The 17,874-nt window shown below is 43.1% G+C and overlaps 1 protein-coding gene across 1 annotated transcript; it reads left to right on the top strand.

The window, feature by feature from the left end:
- Positions 1–3,958: 3,958 nt before the first annotated feature.
- Positions 3,959–5,882, top strand: ovca2 (OVCA2 serine hydrolase domain containing). Its single transcript, XM_030101120.1, has 2 exons — positions 3,959–4,248; positions 5,152–5,882. Exons 1-2 carry the CDS (start codon positions 4,107–4,109, stop codon positions 5,655–5,657), a joined length of 648 nt encoding a protein of 215 aa, XP_029956980.1. The 5' UTR covers positions 3,959–4,106; the 3' UTR covers positions 5,658–5,882.
- The last annotated feature ends 11,992 nt before the right edge of the window (positions 5,883–17,874 follow it).

Genomic DNA, 17,874 nt, shown 5'->3' with positions numbered 1-17,874 from the left:
CCATTTTAAATGGAGCGTGAAATAAATGTGGTTGATAAGAACAGAATTTGTAAAGTAAGATTTCTGATTCTGAAGTCAGTGCCTCACTGATGAAGGCTTTTAAATGCAGCCTGGGAAAGATTTATGTAGAGAGGATCCTCGCTGTATCGGGAAGTTGTCTCAGACTCTTTGCATTATTTAACAAAAGAATAATAATGGTGTCACACTTCCAGTAACTGACATTTTCAGTTACGAGGAGTGACAGGACTCCGACTTCTGCGCCCTCACCTGTCACCTTTGTCCCACCCCATAATAACATCTGTCAGATGTCACCAATACAACAACAAAACTGCCTTTTATCACCGTGTTTCTCTGCGAGGCTTGTCTCGCCTTAAGAGGAACCACAGCTGCAGTGAAATGAAGGTAACTCTTGAAGCAGGAACTCTTGGAATAAACAAAAAGATGCTTTCATGGATCATCTGTCAGCTTTTCTGCGAGGACATTCACAGTGCGTATGGCCTACATTGCCAGCCCCAGTGAGCATATGAAGCAGACAGGACATTCGTCATACTCTTCTCTGTCCTCCTTTATGTGCCCGCAGACTTCAAGGATCGCATGGCAGAATGACAGTGTCACTAATAATGTCACTGCAGAGGACAGCAGCACAGTTGTTCCTCTGCGCGGCTCAGCCTGCAGGCCATTGTGACCTCTTTGAACATGACTGCCCCCCCTGGTTTGGTTGTTGGCTGCGCTTGTGAAGCTTAACCTGCACGCCCTCTTCATCCGAGTATGCTGCACACCCTCCTCCTCTGCCATCAGCAACAACAGCAGCAACAGCTGACTATACTGTACGAAAGGGGAAAAGGAATTATTCTAATTTTCAATCTGTAAAGTGGATCAGCTGTTTTTAATTTGGATGCTTTCATTTTGGGTCACAGTGTTTTCTGACTTGCCTACTTAACATATTACGCACGAAGACTCTTGATAATTATTCTATGCAATTACTTGCTGTGGATTAGTTTTCTCCCACACTCATACACAATGCATCCTGCAGCATGATGAGGTCTGGCGAGTTGAAAGCGTGGTGCACCACTGCCCCCCTGTGGGCTGGAGGAGAACCTGATCAGGACAACAGAGGCACCATGACTGTCTTGGGCACATTTGTAACCCTCGTGCCCATTGCAGTGTGCTTATCTGTTTCTGTGAGTTTGCACTGTTGTGACCTCTGCAGAGCATTTCCTGTCTTCACCCATGAACAGTTAAGGTCTGCTCCAGCATTTGTAACCCTGAATGATAATACACAATATGTGAGATGGATGGATGGAACGGTGCATTTGTTAATTTAGCTGTTTTCAAAGTGATGAGCAAATAAATGTTTTTCAGATTGTGATTCTGGATAATGTGATTGTTGGATTTAGATGATGCTGGAATAATGATGCAATGGTGAGCATGCTTTGTAACATCACAGAAAGGACGCAGTGGTCAGCACAATGTGTGCCTCACAACAACAGTGTTTGATCTGGATCAACAAAGACTCCACAAGTTCACTCCTTCTCTCTCTCTCTCTCTCTCTCTCTCTCTTCGAAACTATTAAGAAATATATTTCTAAAACTCAGAAAGTGTGTGATCAGATTACTGATTTGTAAGGGCTAGACTTTTTTTCTAAGATTACTAATGACATTATCATCATTTTGATTACAAACGGTTACAGATTTAGCTTTAATAACACTATTAAACATGTATTGTTGCATAGTGTAGTTTGTTTGTTGTATTTATGTACGGAATATGTACATTATACCATTATGAATGACAGATTCAGGGGTTAATATTCTCATTTGGGGTCGATTTGGGGTGAGTCTGCATGTTCCCCCTGTGCAGAGTGCTCCCACTGTCAGATGCAGCCGCAGCAGTATAAAGGATTTACTGATGGAGGCATCGCGACACATAATGAGCAGTGCGATGTCGGGCTGTGATTAAACGTGATAATCCAAGGAATCACACTGCTGGATTGTGTGATCCACGTGAATACTTGAGAAGCCGACTTTTGCATAACAGGAAATGTGTAAGTGCGGAGCAAGGACAGCGTGTAATTTGCAGCAGCAGATATTTCTGGAAGAAATTAAAAGTTTGAAAAGATGAAACGATAGATCATTTTCTCTATAACGGCAAAGATTTCTCCTCCTCCCTCTCTTGGGGTCCCCGAGCGGTCTGTTGGCACATGGCTCCACACCAGCGCTGGAGAACATCAACAGCAGCCTTGTCTTGGGAGAGTATGTGTGTGTGTGTGTGTGTGTGTGTGTGTGTGTGTGTGTGTGTGTGTGTGTGTGTGTGTGTGTGTGTGTGTGCGTGTGTGTGTATGTGTGTCTGCTTTTCACGCTTCCTAATTAGCATATGCGTCACAGCAGGGAAACACGTGCACCTTCTCAGCAACAAAAGACCTTCACTAAAACTAATTGACAGAGCCTGTATATGAGAACACTCCAAAAAACTGGAACAGCATCATCAAAGAGAACAATCTCATGTTGACAGAGGCCCTGTGAGGAGACGGCAGCCATGAAAACACACTTTCTGAATCAGAAGCTTGCCTTCAGGCCTCACCTACAAAGCAGCTGGTGTTCGATGTGCTCCAAGAGCATTTCCCAGCTGAATACACCCTGAACCCACAGTTCCTCCATATCAAACAAAATGCTCACAAGACAGCTCCATAAATGTCTCTATAAGTGTGCCTGCAAGCTAAATTAACTACTTTCTCCATTTATTTATGAAAAGTAGCACAGTTTAGTAGGCAGAACGGGGCATAAATCACTGCGAGTATACTAGATGTCCAGTGATTAATGTGGAATGCAATGCTAAGCCGATTAAACTTTTTATTTATTATATCACAATAACAATTAATTTTTCTATTCAGTTATTTAACATCCGGTGTATTTCCTTTTTCAAGCACTGAGCTTTTATGGCTGTCACACTGCTTTGGGCCAGCCCCAAACCCTGAGGAGGACTGGATAAATGCCAACTGCTGCATATCACTCTGAAGTGAGAATGTGTTTTTTGGGATATTGCCTTCTATGTTTGTCAAAAGAGAATCTGGATCAAAGATAATGTCTGTATTTTTGACAGAGTCCTTTGAGAGAACTGTGCTGCCACTGAAGTTGAAAGAGAGTCTGATAAGCGAGTTTCCTATGGCCTAGAATTAGCATTTTGCTTTTATCTCAGTTGAAAATGAAGTTCTCTGTCTGGTTTTTTTACCCTCCCGTGTTGTTGGCGAGATGTGACAGATTCAAATGCTAACAAGATTTAAGATTTTTTTTTTTTTTTTTACACAGTGACTGCATGGTAACACCTGGATGAAGACCAACTGATGTTCTCCTGTGTGACTTTAGGGGTCAGCGTCACACCAGCCTGCATCCACTTAATCCCACTGCCCTATAAATGCCACAATATGTCAGGGTAAAGAGCTTCGAATAGATTTTTTTTTTTCATTTATTTTTCAATAGCTGATACAGTGGCTCCCAGGAATTTTTTTCAACACATCATAAACAAAAAATAAACAAGCCTCAACTTGCACATCTGAATCAGACATATTTGCATTATAATTAAGATATGATGGAGCCTCGTAGTTAAGGGTTTCATAATTTTTTTTTAGAATTTTAAATTTTCTCTAGATTTAAGAGGAATACAAAGAAGAGAAATAAATACTGGAGTGATGTGATCTCCTCTGCTACCATAAAATACATTAACTGTGTTTCTTTACTCAATAGTTGCCTAAGTGGTCATATGTGCAGAAAAGATGCGTTAAGAATGCAGCCTAACTACAACAGTCGATGAATGTGTTCTGTTAAGTCATATAATTGAATATTTGAAGAAATCCGTTTTTTTTTTAACGCGGACTGTGCTCTTACTTTGAAAATTACAACCGGAAGTTGGCTTCAGTATTTCCGGTTGTCCTCCATGCGTTTTTTTGTTGCTGTTTCAGAAACATGTTTATTCTCTTATGTAATTAACACCAGTCGGATTTATCACACTTTATCCGTCGTGCCTTGTGGAGAACCGCTTCATCCCGTGTTTCACCGTCGGTTCGCTCCCCGGTAGCCCCGCGGGCCCGCGGCCCCCCCCCCCCCCGATCCGCCATGCCTCCTCTCCGGGTCCTGTGCATTCACGGTTACCGGCAGAACGGCGCCTCGTTCCGGGAGAAGACCGGAGCTCTGCGGAAGCTGCTGAAGAAACACGTGGAGCTGGTGTACCTGACTGCCCCCCTCAGCGTGCCGCCGGGTGGGTCACTGTCTGCCCGGTAACCGGCGGGTTCTACCCGGAGTTTCAGCTGAGGCGGAAGCTTAGTAACTCTCCCAACCACCTCTGTGACATGGGAAAAGAAAATGTAAAAAAAAAAAAAAAAAAAAGCTGAACTTCCTGTATAACGTGATACTTTTTTGCACTTTATGTTCTTTTTTTAATGTTATATTTTAGTCTTGTCCCCTTTAATTCGGGGTGTCAAACATGAGGCACGTGGACTCAACCTGGTCACTGCTGCCTCTCCAGAGTGAACTGAAGTGTTGGACAGCCCTGATCTGATTGCTCCCTCTGATGAGCTCTTGTAAAAGAGGAATTTTATTTATTATCTCAATTTATTGCAAAAGATGTAGCATCAACTCATTAACTGGAAATTAAAGGCACATTTATCCAATCCACATGTTCATTATTGTTGATCCAGCAAACAGTGAGGAAAAACTGCATATTTAGATTTTTTTCAGTCTCGTCATTTTTTTTTTTTTTTTTTACTTATTAACGTTTTCTAAATGCCTTTTAACTGCCTTAATAATTTTTTAAATAAATAATTTTTTTTCCCCCCTTGTTCTTGTGAAGTGCAGCTGTACTGTTTTGATTTGTGGCAAGAATCACGCAAAGTCACAGAATTTCGCATTATGACTAAAACATAGAAAAGCTTCATGAATTTTTTTGATCGGTCTTCTTGTTACCGCTTAATTGGTTTACTTGAAATAATGTGACTCTTCATCCACATTCAGGGGCAATGGAAGGGTTGTGTTATGATATTGAAAGCATGAAATTGAATGAGACATGAATACATGTGAAGATTCAGGACATCTGGTTGTTTTCCTGGAGATCTGAAATACTCTTCCACAGCAGACTAATGACTTCCCTCTTGTGTTCGTTCAGAGGTCACAGATAAGGAGAGCGAGGCGGAGGAGGACTCCAGGGGTTGGTGGTTTTCTGACGTCCAGGCTCGGAGTTTCAGCGCTCGGCAGGAGTGCGAGGAAAGCTTGGGGCTCGACCAGAGCGTGGCGACGGTGAGAGAAGCCGTGAAGGCCCAGGGGCCGTTCGACGGCATCTTGGGCTTCAGCCAGGGAGCGGCTTTCGTGGCCGTGCTGTGCTCCCTTCAGGAGAAGAACCTGGAGCCAGACTTCAGCTTCCGCTTCGCCGTCCTCGTCGCCGGGTTCCGCAGCGCCTGTAAGGAGCACCAAACGTACTACGACGCTCGTCTGCAGATCCCCTCTCTGCATGTGTTTGGACTGGAGGACAGAGTCATCCCTGACTCCATGAGCAGGGAGCTGCTGCCCTCCTTCCAGGACCCTCAGGTCCTCATTCACCCAGGAGGGCATTTCGTTCCTGCTGCTTCTGCTCACAGACAAACCTACCAGGAGTTTCTTAAGAAGTTCCAGTGAAGTGTGAAAATCACTGAAACATTAGAGCTGCAGTCGAATAGGGATAATGCACTTAATTCTAATCAGGCAGTGTTGATCATTTGGTGATTGGACACATCTGTGAGAACATAGATTAAACTATTATGTCCGGTGAAAACTCAGAGTCGTGAACTTTTGTCTGTTTACATGACTTACTGTGTCCTTCTCAGGGAAACAATAAATAACATGACAACCTGTTTATTCAAAGCATTCCAGCCTGCGCTTCCTTTTATCATACACTCACACATTTTGATTACAACCATCAGTGACAATGTTTAGCAGTACAGCCAATGTGATTATTATTGTAAGATTAACTGTTGCTTTTCCTGATGTTTGAAAACAGCCACGCTCAAGGACTCGCCATCTGAAGCTGTCGTCTGGTTGCAGTCGCTCATTTTGCACATCAGTGCGTTGGATGCTACTGAAAGAAATAGTGGTGATGTTCAGTCATTTCCCTTGAAGACGTGAAAAAAGACTGTTATGAATTTATCTACTTGAGACTCTAGATTTCCCCATTTTCCATGTTTTCAGGCCTACGGAGCGTATCTTTGTCATATGATTTACTGATAAGCTCAACAGTGGAGATACACTTTTACATGCTTATTTTTCACATTCATTTCTTCAGTGAATCAGATAACTCGCTCTGAATACCATTCAGTACTCACTCCAGTGTGCACCCTCACCTCAACTTTACTAACAGGAGTTTTTAACCAGCATCTCATTTGATCCAGAGTCCAGAGGCATCAAATGGAGAAGACTGGGAGGGGAAAAAAGAAGAAAAAAAAACTAAGAAAAGACTGATATGTTTATGTTCCTCGTGCTGGCAAAGTGCCAAGCTTCTTCAGCCCGAACAAGTTGTCATTCATAAAAATGTTGTCGATTCAAAACATTGTGCAGAGAGCTACAGTGCAGTGGAGAGGAGACGTGGAAAAACATTGATGACACTGACACTGGCCTGAATTTAAAAAAAGCCTGCAGAGATGTAAGAAGTACCTCTGAACACAGAAAATAGAAATCCTCTAAAACGTTAACACCCTGATTCTGAAACTGACATAAAGGATGTGGTTTGAGCGTACAGACGAGAGAGAGGAAGATTTAACCATGGACCAAGGTTCTTCCTGAGTGAGAGGGAGAAATACTTCTCTGTCCTTGACCTTGATAAAGAGAAACGTCCTCCGGCAGAATTCTTAAGTACATTTCAGAACATGTCGCTATTCTTCTACCTTTATTTCAGTCAAGTATCATTAAAATTGTCTTTCTGTTGAAATTGTAGTCATTTTCAATGGGAAATTATTTGGTTTTTGCAAAAACATATTTTCATTTCTGGACCAAAAAAAAACTTAAAAGTTTAAATTCAAAGGTTCTTCAAAGGATTGTTTTTTTCACTTTCACCTTGTACAACATATCTCTACTTCACATGTATGTATTCTGTCTCAATTGTTAAAAAAGGAAGTGAAAATATGAATCACGGTGCATTAATTTAAGTGTTTTTCCTCACAGTATTTCTCCATCCGTAATCTTCTGCCCCGCTCAGGATCCCAGGCTGCTGGAGCCTCTCACAGCTCGTTATGGGTGACGACAGGACAGATCACCAGTCTGCAGACACTCACCTTCACATCCAAGTTCAATCATTTCACTGGCATTTTGTTTTCTGGACTGTGGGAGTCAGCCAGAGAACCTGCAAACTCCACACAGAAAAGCTGCCGAGCCCGGAGAGTTCCCCCTCCGTATGCTTCACCAGGAGAAGCCTGAAGCTCTCCGCTTCCAGGAAAACATCACTATGACTGTGGAAAGTTACGACAAGAATTCGTCTTCAGAACCACAACGGAAACTTTGATATATTAAGTTTGAATAATATTTTGCATAACATTGTTGTGCAAACTTTAACCCTTGAGGTTTTTTGCAGTGAAGCACCGGTTTGGCCAAATCTTCTGTCATGTGTGTTTGTATAGAGAGAGAGGAAACAACGTTCTGGTGAAAATGTGATGAAAGCAATAACACTGTCGGGGTTGCCTCCACATTCCGGCCCGTGGCTCGTGGGTCGATGTCACTCATGCTTAACTGACACTGAAGTGTTTGGAAATGGAAGCTGCGACGAGTGGCCGTCCTGCGGAGATGTATCTCCTCGTTCTCGGAGTTTGATGTCAGGGATGCATGAAGGTGTTTCCTCAGATGTGGCTTTTATGAGCGGGTTTACACACACACTCACATGCGCAGGGGTTCAAGGACATGTTGTTCTTTTATAGCTGAAGCATGTGCATGTCAGACTGCACTCCTTCAATTGTTTCCAGATGTGCTTTCTCTCTCTCTCCTTCTCTCTCTCTCCTTCTCTCTCTCTCTCTCTCTCTCTCTCTCCTCGCCTCTTTTCCCTTTCATCTCCCACCAGTCTACCTCACTTCTGCATCCTCCTCCCTCTCACATCCTGTGTGTCATCAGCGCCGGGTGCAACGTACCCCTTCACATGCCTTTTACATTTATGACTTGGACGAAAATAGTCTCGCTCGTCTGGATCTGCCTCACGAAAAAATCCACACTTCATTCAAAATTCTCCAGATAACTTTGGACACTTACGAGGCCTTGGAAAGATGAATGTTGACAATAAAGCAGGTTTTATATCAGGATCGTCTTCCTCTCTGGTTAGAAAGCCGTCGTCACTCCCTGAAGTGATCTGTGTTGTGAAGTTCGTAGCGTTTCAGCATCGACTGCCCCCCGCATGTGGGCTCCTCCAAGGCCTTCATGTTCTTCCTCTCCCGAGCTCCCCTGTGGCCCTTGTGTCCCTCCAAGACCTCACAGCAGATATACACACACACACACTCTCCCTCTCTCTCACACACACACACTCGTACACATGGTTTTGATAACAAGTGGAGACGAGCGGAGAGAGTGAGCGAGCGAGGGAAACGGTAAAAGAAAAACACTGAGGGTCAGTCTTGCCAGTAAGTTTTACAACAGAGCCGTGACTCTCTTCTCAGGAATCCGTTCCTCCTGTTGCACAACAACCGGGAAATAATGGAATGAGAGACAGAAACAGATGAGGGTGGAGCTATCCCCTCTCCACCTCGGCCCCGGCTCCCTCTGGCCTCCCACCCTGCTCTCTCCGGCTGTTGTGGTTAAAAAGGGAGAGGAAGGGCACATTCAAGTTTTTCTCCACCATTGAAGTATCACTTTTTCCCTCTTGGCCCGGTGGAGTCTGAGGGGATGGAGCCGGGGGCAGAGGGGTGTGTCCCGGCACAGATGGGCTCTATTTTGATTATGGAGCGTTTGTTGTTATGGGAGACGGAAGGAGGGGAGGGGCCACGTGGCTGGTGTGTCTATAAAAGACTTGCACTTCAACTCCAAAGAGCCTGGTCATCCCACGGCCCGGGCTCGTCCGGACTCTCACACTGTTGACCGACTCTTGCCTTCCTGTGCGGCAGCTGCCACTCGTGACCTTTGTGCCTGGAATAATCTGTGATTACAGGACTTCCTGCAGAGGACTTGATATTTTGTCACCATGTCATCAACTTTTGGATTTATTTTGACCTTCTTTTTTTTTTTGCCAGTCATCGTTGATGCTGAAGACAGAGAAGCTGTTGATTTATTCTATTCAGTTCAAACTTGTTTGTACGTGTGCATGTTTGCATAATTAAACGTGTGATGTGGATGCATGTGATGCAACATCCATTTGGATGTTTTCCTCATGTACGTGGCCTCGGACCCATCCGTGCTCCTCTGCCCCTGGTTTGAGTTTCTGGAGACATGTGCATGTGTGCCTGCTCACTTAGCGGAGGAAAATAAAGCAGCCGCCTGATGATGTTTGACATGCAAGAGGTTTGAGTCGTTCCGCCCGTTTTGACACCTGAAAGAGAAATCTAGTGGAGTATTTTTAGACCTGTCATTCAAACTGCTATTTTAAGAAGGGAAAAGGCAGGGAGAGTCAGGTGATGTCATGAAACTATTCAGTATTAAATCATGTGTGCTGTGTGTTTATTTTCATCCAAAAGACAAGCAGTGGGTGTTTTGTGCATGTGGGTGTGTATCTGCATTTTTTTTTCATCCTCCATACTGGAGAAATTTGATCTTCTTCTCTTTTTTATTGCTTGCTTTTATGCTGACATACTTCTAGCTTCCCTTTGATTTATGGTTTTCTTGGTTGTTTTGTTTTTTGTTTTCTTTTTTGGTGGGGGTGGGGGGGGCGACTGTGTGCTTCAGCTGTGGCCAGAATTTGTCTGGTGGTTGTTGTCGTCCAGTCATACCACAGCCATGACAGCATGTCAGCGATACACAGTTTGAGGGAAACCTGTGTGATCTCAGCCATGTAAATATCTTTTCATTCCATAGATGAAAGCTGTGCCAACTTCAATAAGGTCCAAGGAAGAAACACACATTTCATGTCTTCTTGGAATGTCAATCCACTTGATGAAGATTACTTTTTTTTTTTTATAAAAGAAGGCTCAGAGGTGAACTGAGGACACGGCTGAAGTCGGGGCAGCCGTCACTTGATGCATGAAGTCATCTGCAGTCGTTTGTCTGCTCGTCTGCTTCACTGGACTGTTTTGGAGGCCTGTTGTCTGAGTCCAGGCCAGCAGCGCTGCGGCTTGGCTGTCCTGAAAGGTGCCTAATTGACCCTACCGGGGTAAATATTAGTCATCGTGACTTTGAGGGTGGACACTATGGTCTAGTCAAGTTAAAACACAAACACACACACACACACACACACAGAGAGGCATGTCTTGGCTCACATGACGGACTAAAAAAATGTGAAGACTGTTGCGCAGTTTTGTTTGGTTTCTGACAACCACAAGGAGGATTGGAGGGTGAAAAGGGGAAATCCCAGCAGTGCCATCAAAGCTTTTTGTTCTGCGCTTGTGGGACTCAAGGGATGTTGGACAGAATAAAATACTTTTTTCGAGAAATTGTATTTGAAGCAAAAGTTTAATTATCTTAGGTTGTTTCAATGTAGAAGTGACTGAAGCTTACAAAAAGATGTTTTCTGAAAGTGGTGTCAAATTTATATCAAATGGACTTAAACATTTTTGTAGTTTTGAGGTACTTTATATCCACAATAGTATGAAATTTGTGGTAGTATCTCAAGTGGTCTATGTGTGTGTGTGTGGTCTAGGAGTTTGTTGTCTATTGATCTAAATCAATTACATGAAGACCAATATTCCTTAGTGGGGCAAAAATCAAGTACTTGCTATGTGGGGTTGACGTTGTTATATCATTTTACTGTGGTGGTTTTCTTTAGCTTTATTGTTAGTTAATGTTTACAGGTTGTGTTTGTAAGTCTACGCATGAAGAGAAGCCGATATGATTCTAAGGTCACCGTGAAGCGTCAGTGTGTGAGGTAACATGACTTCTCAGCCCTGAACAGTAAGAGTTTATGTGCTGTTGCTAGTTTCTCAGCACGTGAGCTTTTACGGTGCAGGGAGGCAGAAGATAAACACCCGTCTTCATCTAATGGATTGTCCTTTTTCATTTCTTTTAGTCAATTTTTCAAAAGGCAGATGTGCATGCAGGATGATGTTGCAGGATCCTCTGATAGTTTTGTGATTTTTCACATAGTAGACAAGATAAGACAAGATGGGATAACCTTTTTTGATACCACATGACTACAGCAGTTTTTTTTTTTATTACAAATATTTATCCTTTACACTTTCTTGGTTTTTATTTTAAATATGTAAATGATTTTTTTATTGTTTGGCTGTGTTTTACTGCACTGTGTTCAACTTTGTAACACTGTTTTCGGCTTTACAATATGAATAAAATGGACTGTTTAATTGGTGGATTGACTGACTGATCAAATGTGTGTGAATCATCACAATCTGCAACTCCATAACTTGTAAATACATTTTTTTTAAAAGTTTATTAAGAATACATAACACTCTGTCGAATGTTTTAACATTTTTATTTCAGAAAAAGTAAATAGAGTATACATGCTTTTTCAGGAAAAAAAAAAGTTACTTTTGAAAAAGAAAAAAAAAACATCATATGCTTGCTATTCTTATCTCGGCCTCTAGAGGGCAGAAAACGTCTAAGGATTGTTGCTGTGGAGCAGATAGACTACCTGTGTGTGTGTGTGTGTGTGTGTGTGCGTGTGTGTGTGTGTGTGTGTGTGTGTGTGTGTTCTTGTATTTCTATCCTTGTCGGGGCCAAATGTCCCCACAAGGATAGCAAAACGTGGAACGACGTGCCTTGTGGGGACCTTTTTCCGGTCCTAAGTAGGAGAAACAGTGTTTTCTTGACCATGTTGTTGTTACTGAAAAAAGTAAAAGTGCAAAAACATTTCTTTAGGGTTAGGCTTTGTTGTGGTGTGGGTTAGGGTTAGGGTAAGGGTCAGGGTTAGGGGCTAGACATGAATGGGAGTCAATGGACGGTCCCCACAAGGATAGAAATACAAGACTGTGCGTGTGCGTGTGTGTGTGTGTGTGTGTGTGTGTGTGTGTGTGTGTGTGTGTGTGTGTGTGTGTGCCAGTGGGTCATGGTGCTGCCCGCTGGGAGTTCCTGGCTGTGCTGCTTTGAAGTGAGGCTGGCCTGTGTGATGAACGGGGAGCGGAACAGGTGTTGGAGCTGGCTGACTCATCCGTTCAGCATGTGCTCTTTGCATTCATCACTATAATCAATGACCAAACTATAAAGAAGCATGTTTACCAAATAAACCAGAAGTGAAACAGTGTGTGTGTCATCTGTGTTATTGCCTGATTGGAGTATCAGACAAGGGAAATTGTGAGTGTAGTTTTTGACATGGCATATACAGTCACACGGATACATTCGACATTGGTCAATGAATAGTTATTTTAAATTTGGTGAAGCACTTTCAATTACTGAAGTTTCAGTGAAATTGTTATGATATTATGGTAAACTAAGCATTATCATCAGTTCAAGCTCCTTAAGGGATGAACGCATAATAATGCAGAAGACACTCACCTCACCAATTCCAACATGAAAAGTTATCAGACTGGGAGTAACATTCAAATTTCGCTGACTAATTGAAGCATTGGCTCATCTTCATAAAACCTGAAAGTTCATTCTGTGCTGCTGTTGTGCCTACTATGCATTCTGATTTGTTCATAAATCCATTATTTTTATGATTATGAAAGCATCTTTCTATAATTTCAATTGAAGATGAACAAATTCTTTTTTTAGGCAGTGACACTGCTTTTTAAAACTGTAATGTAAATGAAACTTTAATGGAACTAGTTATATTGCTCAACAGCAAATTTTCACTAATGTGCAAGATGCTGGAAATCAAAGGCAATCACAAACTTATATCAGAAACATCAAACCACTCAGGAAGGTAAAAATGTGACACATCAGCTTCCAGCATGCAACCTCTGACCAACATTTTTGAAGTTGCATCAACATAAAAGTTGATCATCCGGCTTTTTCCTGATGACACCTGCCCCTAACGACCATGGCTGTAGACTGTTACCATGGTGCAGTTGCTAAAGTAACAATCTAAAGCCACGGTCGCCATGGAGACAGCAGGGTGGAGGATGATCTGGAGTTGGCATGGTAACAGGAAACTGCAGGGTCTCATTGGTCTGAGCATGAATCTTACGCAGTTCCTCGGTGTAGGACTCCCCCAATGCAAGCCCACACAGGTTTCCTTCCCGAGCAGGAGAAAAAAAGGAAAACAACCCAGAGAGACAGAAAGAGAGAGAGGGAGAGATTTCGAACTTACTGTACAGAGTGAGCTGCAGCCATCAAGTCAGCCATTTTAAAAGTATTGCACAATACTTCCTCTGCATTTTTTTCAATTCCCACGCAGTCGTCACTTTGCAGTTTGTTGCATTGCCAGGCTTCAGTAGCCATGACTGTAGACTGTTACTGTACTGTGACACTGTATAAGCAGTAAGCAGTCTAAAGCCAAGGTGCTGATGCTCTGGCAAGAATAAGTAGAGACGAGGGTGAGAATCACAAACGTTGATCTTGGAGTAACCTGCATCGACAAATAAAAAGAGAACAAGATAAAGGCGTTATATCACTGCAGTAAAACCTGACACAGGATGTTTTCGGTCCAGAAATCCCATCATATTTTAAGAAGAGTTCGCTGAAAAAGTATAATGCAAAGCAGAACAGAACTACTTTGCCCACTTTTAATCCTTCTGATAAGTATTTCTTTGAGGATTTCAGATGCACCTATCACCACATTTCCACCAACTTAGTCATGATAACATTATATTACTGTGGTTTTAACTAAAGAAATACTTACCAAATTTTTGTTTATCTTCTGAAACATTACAATGTGTCCAAACAGCAGATTAAGTGCTAGTTCTCACAGACAGAAGTGTTTTCAACCAGATGGCACCATTGATTACTTCATTTTCAACATTAGCAGTCGGCCATCTGCATTGTTGAGACATGTTTGATTCACAATCATTTCACTAAAAAATAGCCTATAATCCAAAAGCTTTTTATGATGACGTTTCACTTAATCAACCAAGAATGTTTGCAACATCCAATCACTTAACTGGCCAAAAAAGTCAATTCATCGTTTTTCAGAATAAATTAAATAATGAAACATTAATCTCATTTATCAAATCAGTTCTTTAATCCAGTGGCATTGGAAACTTTTTTTTATTATTTTTCAGAGAAATTCTGCCTTTTTGCCAAATTGGCATTAAGAATCATCCTCCCACTGTTTTTCTCTTTCTGACCTACTTTGAACGTGTGCGCGCGCGTCAGCGTGTGCGTGCGTTTCTCTTGCGCTGTTTTCACGTCACAAAGCATCTCAGTTGGGAAACAGACGCTTTTCAGGAAGTGTTTTCCAGTCACATCCTGATTGAATTGGCTGATTGTTAACTGCGGAGTGAATGACTTGAGCGGGACACAACCTGCACGCTTCCATTCGCCACTTGTCTCCCTTCAGCACCTTGGTACTGAAGTGTTTTCATCCCGGATATGTACCTGATTAGATGTGCTGATTATGAGATTTATCTCTGCCCAGTGACTCACAGGTAGGCCACAGGGCAGGGGACAGTCTCAGCTGCAGCAGGCTGCAGCGTACGAGAACAATGAACAACAGTTTAATCCAGCTCATTTTTTTTTAAAGATTTTAGACCATCAAATGATAAGAACCTAAAAGAGTCATTTTAAATAAATTGAACTATCTATTAGGGGTCCGTTTTCAAAGGCGTGTTTTGTGCCACAGGTGTTCTTGATCGGAATTTCAGCACTACAGCTGCAGGACAGCGACCCAGCGGAGCGGAGCTGTCCGCGGTGCTGAAGCGGATCAAACAGGGTTTGTGCCGAAATCATCCGCCGCCCTTCAGACTCTGGCGTTAGAAATCGTCGCCATTTGTATTCACGCCCCCACGATGCAGCGAGTTCTACTTTCTACAACTAAATCCGAGGCTGCTCTCATTCCTCACTGACGGGCACGGTATGCCGTCACGTGTCCCGGAGCCAAAGCCCCGGGGCACGGTGCCGGAACGTCACACCGGGAGCGGACCAATCAGCTGTGGCCTCTTCCTGCCGCCTGGCTTATCACAGCGCGTGGGCAGTGGCTGGGTCTGGATCGGTTTCCATGGCACCGGGGAGAAACCGCGTTTTCCACTGTGTGGGCGGGTGCCAGGAGCGCGCGCAATCAAACTTTGCTGCGAACTTTTGACGTTGTATTTTAACGCAGTAATGTATTTACATGCACATAACATGTATCTTATCATCTGACTACAAAATAAGGATTAAAACATGATTATTTCTATAAAATGCCTTTTTTCTTTTAGTAATTTCTTTATCTGTGTTATGCTGTCTCTTTAATAAAGTCACAACAGCACTATTCTGTAATTATTCACAAATTATTTATCATTTGTGAATAAAAGCAACACAAAAATTAATGTACTTTATTATATTTGTCATTCCTTTTATTTAATGATGAAATTATTGCAATAAATGTATGTATTGTGAAAAAATTACATATTTCTATTAAGTATACTTTCAAGATGTGTACTTAAACTGATGATTGTAAAAATGTATAATGACGTGAAAACATTTGAATGTTTTCATCTATGCTCAAAATTAAAACAATCTAAATCAAAAAAGTATTTAATATTATCTCAAAGTAGACGCATGTGTTTGTAAAGAATCTCAAAATGTGTAATTACCTCTCTGGCCTGGCAGACTCGCTGCTACAGCATCCAAAAAGACTTGTGAATGAACGAGGTGTTTCATTGACTCGCTCCACCCACTCCTCCCTCGTGTTCATCGCGCGCGAGCCTCTCACTCTGCGCGTTCGTGACTGCGACCGCGCACGCGAGAGGATCACACTGCGGTGTGCGCGTGCGCGCCGGCGTGAGCGCAGTGCCTTTATAAGGGTTATAGTAGGTGAATGCGCATCATCTGCAAAGTGCGCAAGAATGACGCAGGGGTGACTTCACTGGCCGACGACGTCACAGAAGAGGGATTGACAAAAAAGAAAAAAAAAAGATAAAGGAAACGCCGACCGGAAGTGCATGAAGGGGAGAAGGAGGTGGAGGAGAAGGGGAACAGGAGGGGGGGAGGCGGAGGCGAAGTGTGTTAGTGCCACACAGGAAGAAAGTGATGGCTGTAATGTCATCACTACCACCGGAAACCTCGCGGTGCCACGCGCTCCTGAGATTGTAGAGGAGTTGGGAAGGAACACTCTCCTACACCTACCCACCCACTCACACCCCCGCGCGCGCACACACACACACGCACACATACACCTTCTCCCAACAGGCACTCAATTATGCAAAAAAAAAAAAAAGAAAAAAAAAAGGAAGCTCTGCTGGTACACGCGCACGCACGAGGGCGCAGAAGAGGGCGTGCGCATCCATCTCGGTCTGCGCACGTGTCACTGTACACTGTACATTAGGATTTGCACATCTTAGTCGAGCGGCAGCGGGTCGTCTGCCAAAGCAGCATCCGCCTGTTTAATTGGGCGCGTGACGGCACCTGTATAACAGGTGATCATTAATAACCAGCGGCGCCTTCTGATTCATACCATTAAAAAAAATGCATGGATTACCTGAAGGGTGCCAGATTGGAACATGTTGAACCAGAAACCGACAATAGAAGGCACGCTTGAAGGCAGATTTTTCTTCATTTCTAGATATCAGTGATTTTTTTCAGGTTGCAGTCTGAACGCTGCCCACATGGGAGAGAAAATGAGTCACACTGCAGCAACTTCCAACCGTAGAGTAAAGATGAGAGCAGTGTCAGTTCAAGCAGATTTTAAGAGGACAGCATGTCCAAAACAGCCTCTTTCTAGACTGCTCTCAACCTGAAGGATAAAAGAAGTATTTTTTTTCCTTCTCTTGAAGTAATATAAAATCATATCTATTTTTTTTTATAAAAAAATAATAACTTACCTCCGTCAAAGTTCCCTGCGTGGCCGTGGCTGCGGCACTTTGCTGGAGAAATATATAAACTCGCTGTCTCTACCAACAGGAAACTGTCAAAGTGTGAATCTGTGCCATGCTGTCTTGGAGCACAGACGCTGTCGTCCCTCTTCTCTAAAGTCGCTTCCCATACAGACCGGGCTCTCCCATCAACCGTAGGCTTTTTATAGAGATCCCGTAGTAACTAGTAGAGGGAACCGGGGAGGGAGGAGGGGGGAGAGAGGGGGGGCGGCGGGAGGGGGAGGGAGAGGGAGAGCTCATTCAAAGATTCACCTACACATGTACGTGCGTATCCCACGTCACTGAACGGAGCGCAGCTATTTATAAAGGAGGGGAAAAGTATAGCCTGAATCACTGTGCCGAGCCTTTTAAAAAAATAACAAGGAGAATGAAAATAGCGTGTTTGTTGTGTGTGCGCGTACTTTACGCCAAGATATTGTCAGATGTTACAGCAAGAGAGGCATTTGGATCTAAAATCTATTTCCATGTATGAATATTCCCTTAATAACCGATCTGTTGCATAATTGTCTCATGGAGGGGGGAAAAAGCCCACAAGGGAAATATTTCACTTTCTCATAGTCTATTTTTGACAAGATGACTCGCAAAACATGCTGTGGTTGATTCCGTCAGAGGATTTAGTTTGTGAAAAATCTTACATTCAGCGCACTAATGGGTTTCTTTGAGATATCGAAAGCGCAGCCTGATAATCCCTCAGCAGCTCCACCGATCCCGTCCGCGCCTCCTCGTGAGGAATACGTGCACATAACATTCAGACTGACAAGCAAATTTGCGCACCAGTTGATTACTGGCTTGAGGAAATCGTGATGTTTAGACGAGGCGATGAATCACTGCAGCTG

Source organism: Salarias fasciatus, chromosome 10, assembly GCF_902148845.1.
Source record: "Salarias fasciatus chromosome 10, fSalaFa1.1, whole genome shotgun sequence".
Lineage (NCBI taxonomy): Eukaryota > Metazoa > Chordata > Actinopteri > Blenniiformes > Blenniidae > Salarias > Salarias fasciatus.
Note: the sequence above shows the minus strand (reverse complement) of the source record. Positions and strands in the feature narration are given on the sequence as shown.

Coding starts and splice junctions, on each gene's coding strand:
- ovca2 (XM_030101120.1), top strand. CDS start 4,107: ATGCCTCCTCTCCGGGTCCTGTGCATTCACGGTTACCGGCAGAACGGC. Junction 4,249..5,151: donor CCCCCTCAGCGTGCCGCCGG/GTGGGTCACTGT, acceptor GTGTTCGTTCAG/AGGTCACAGATAAGGAGAGC.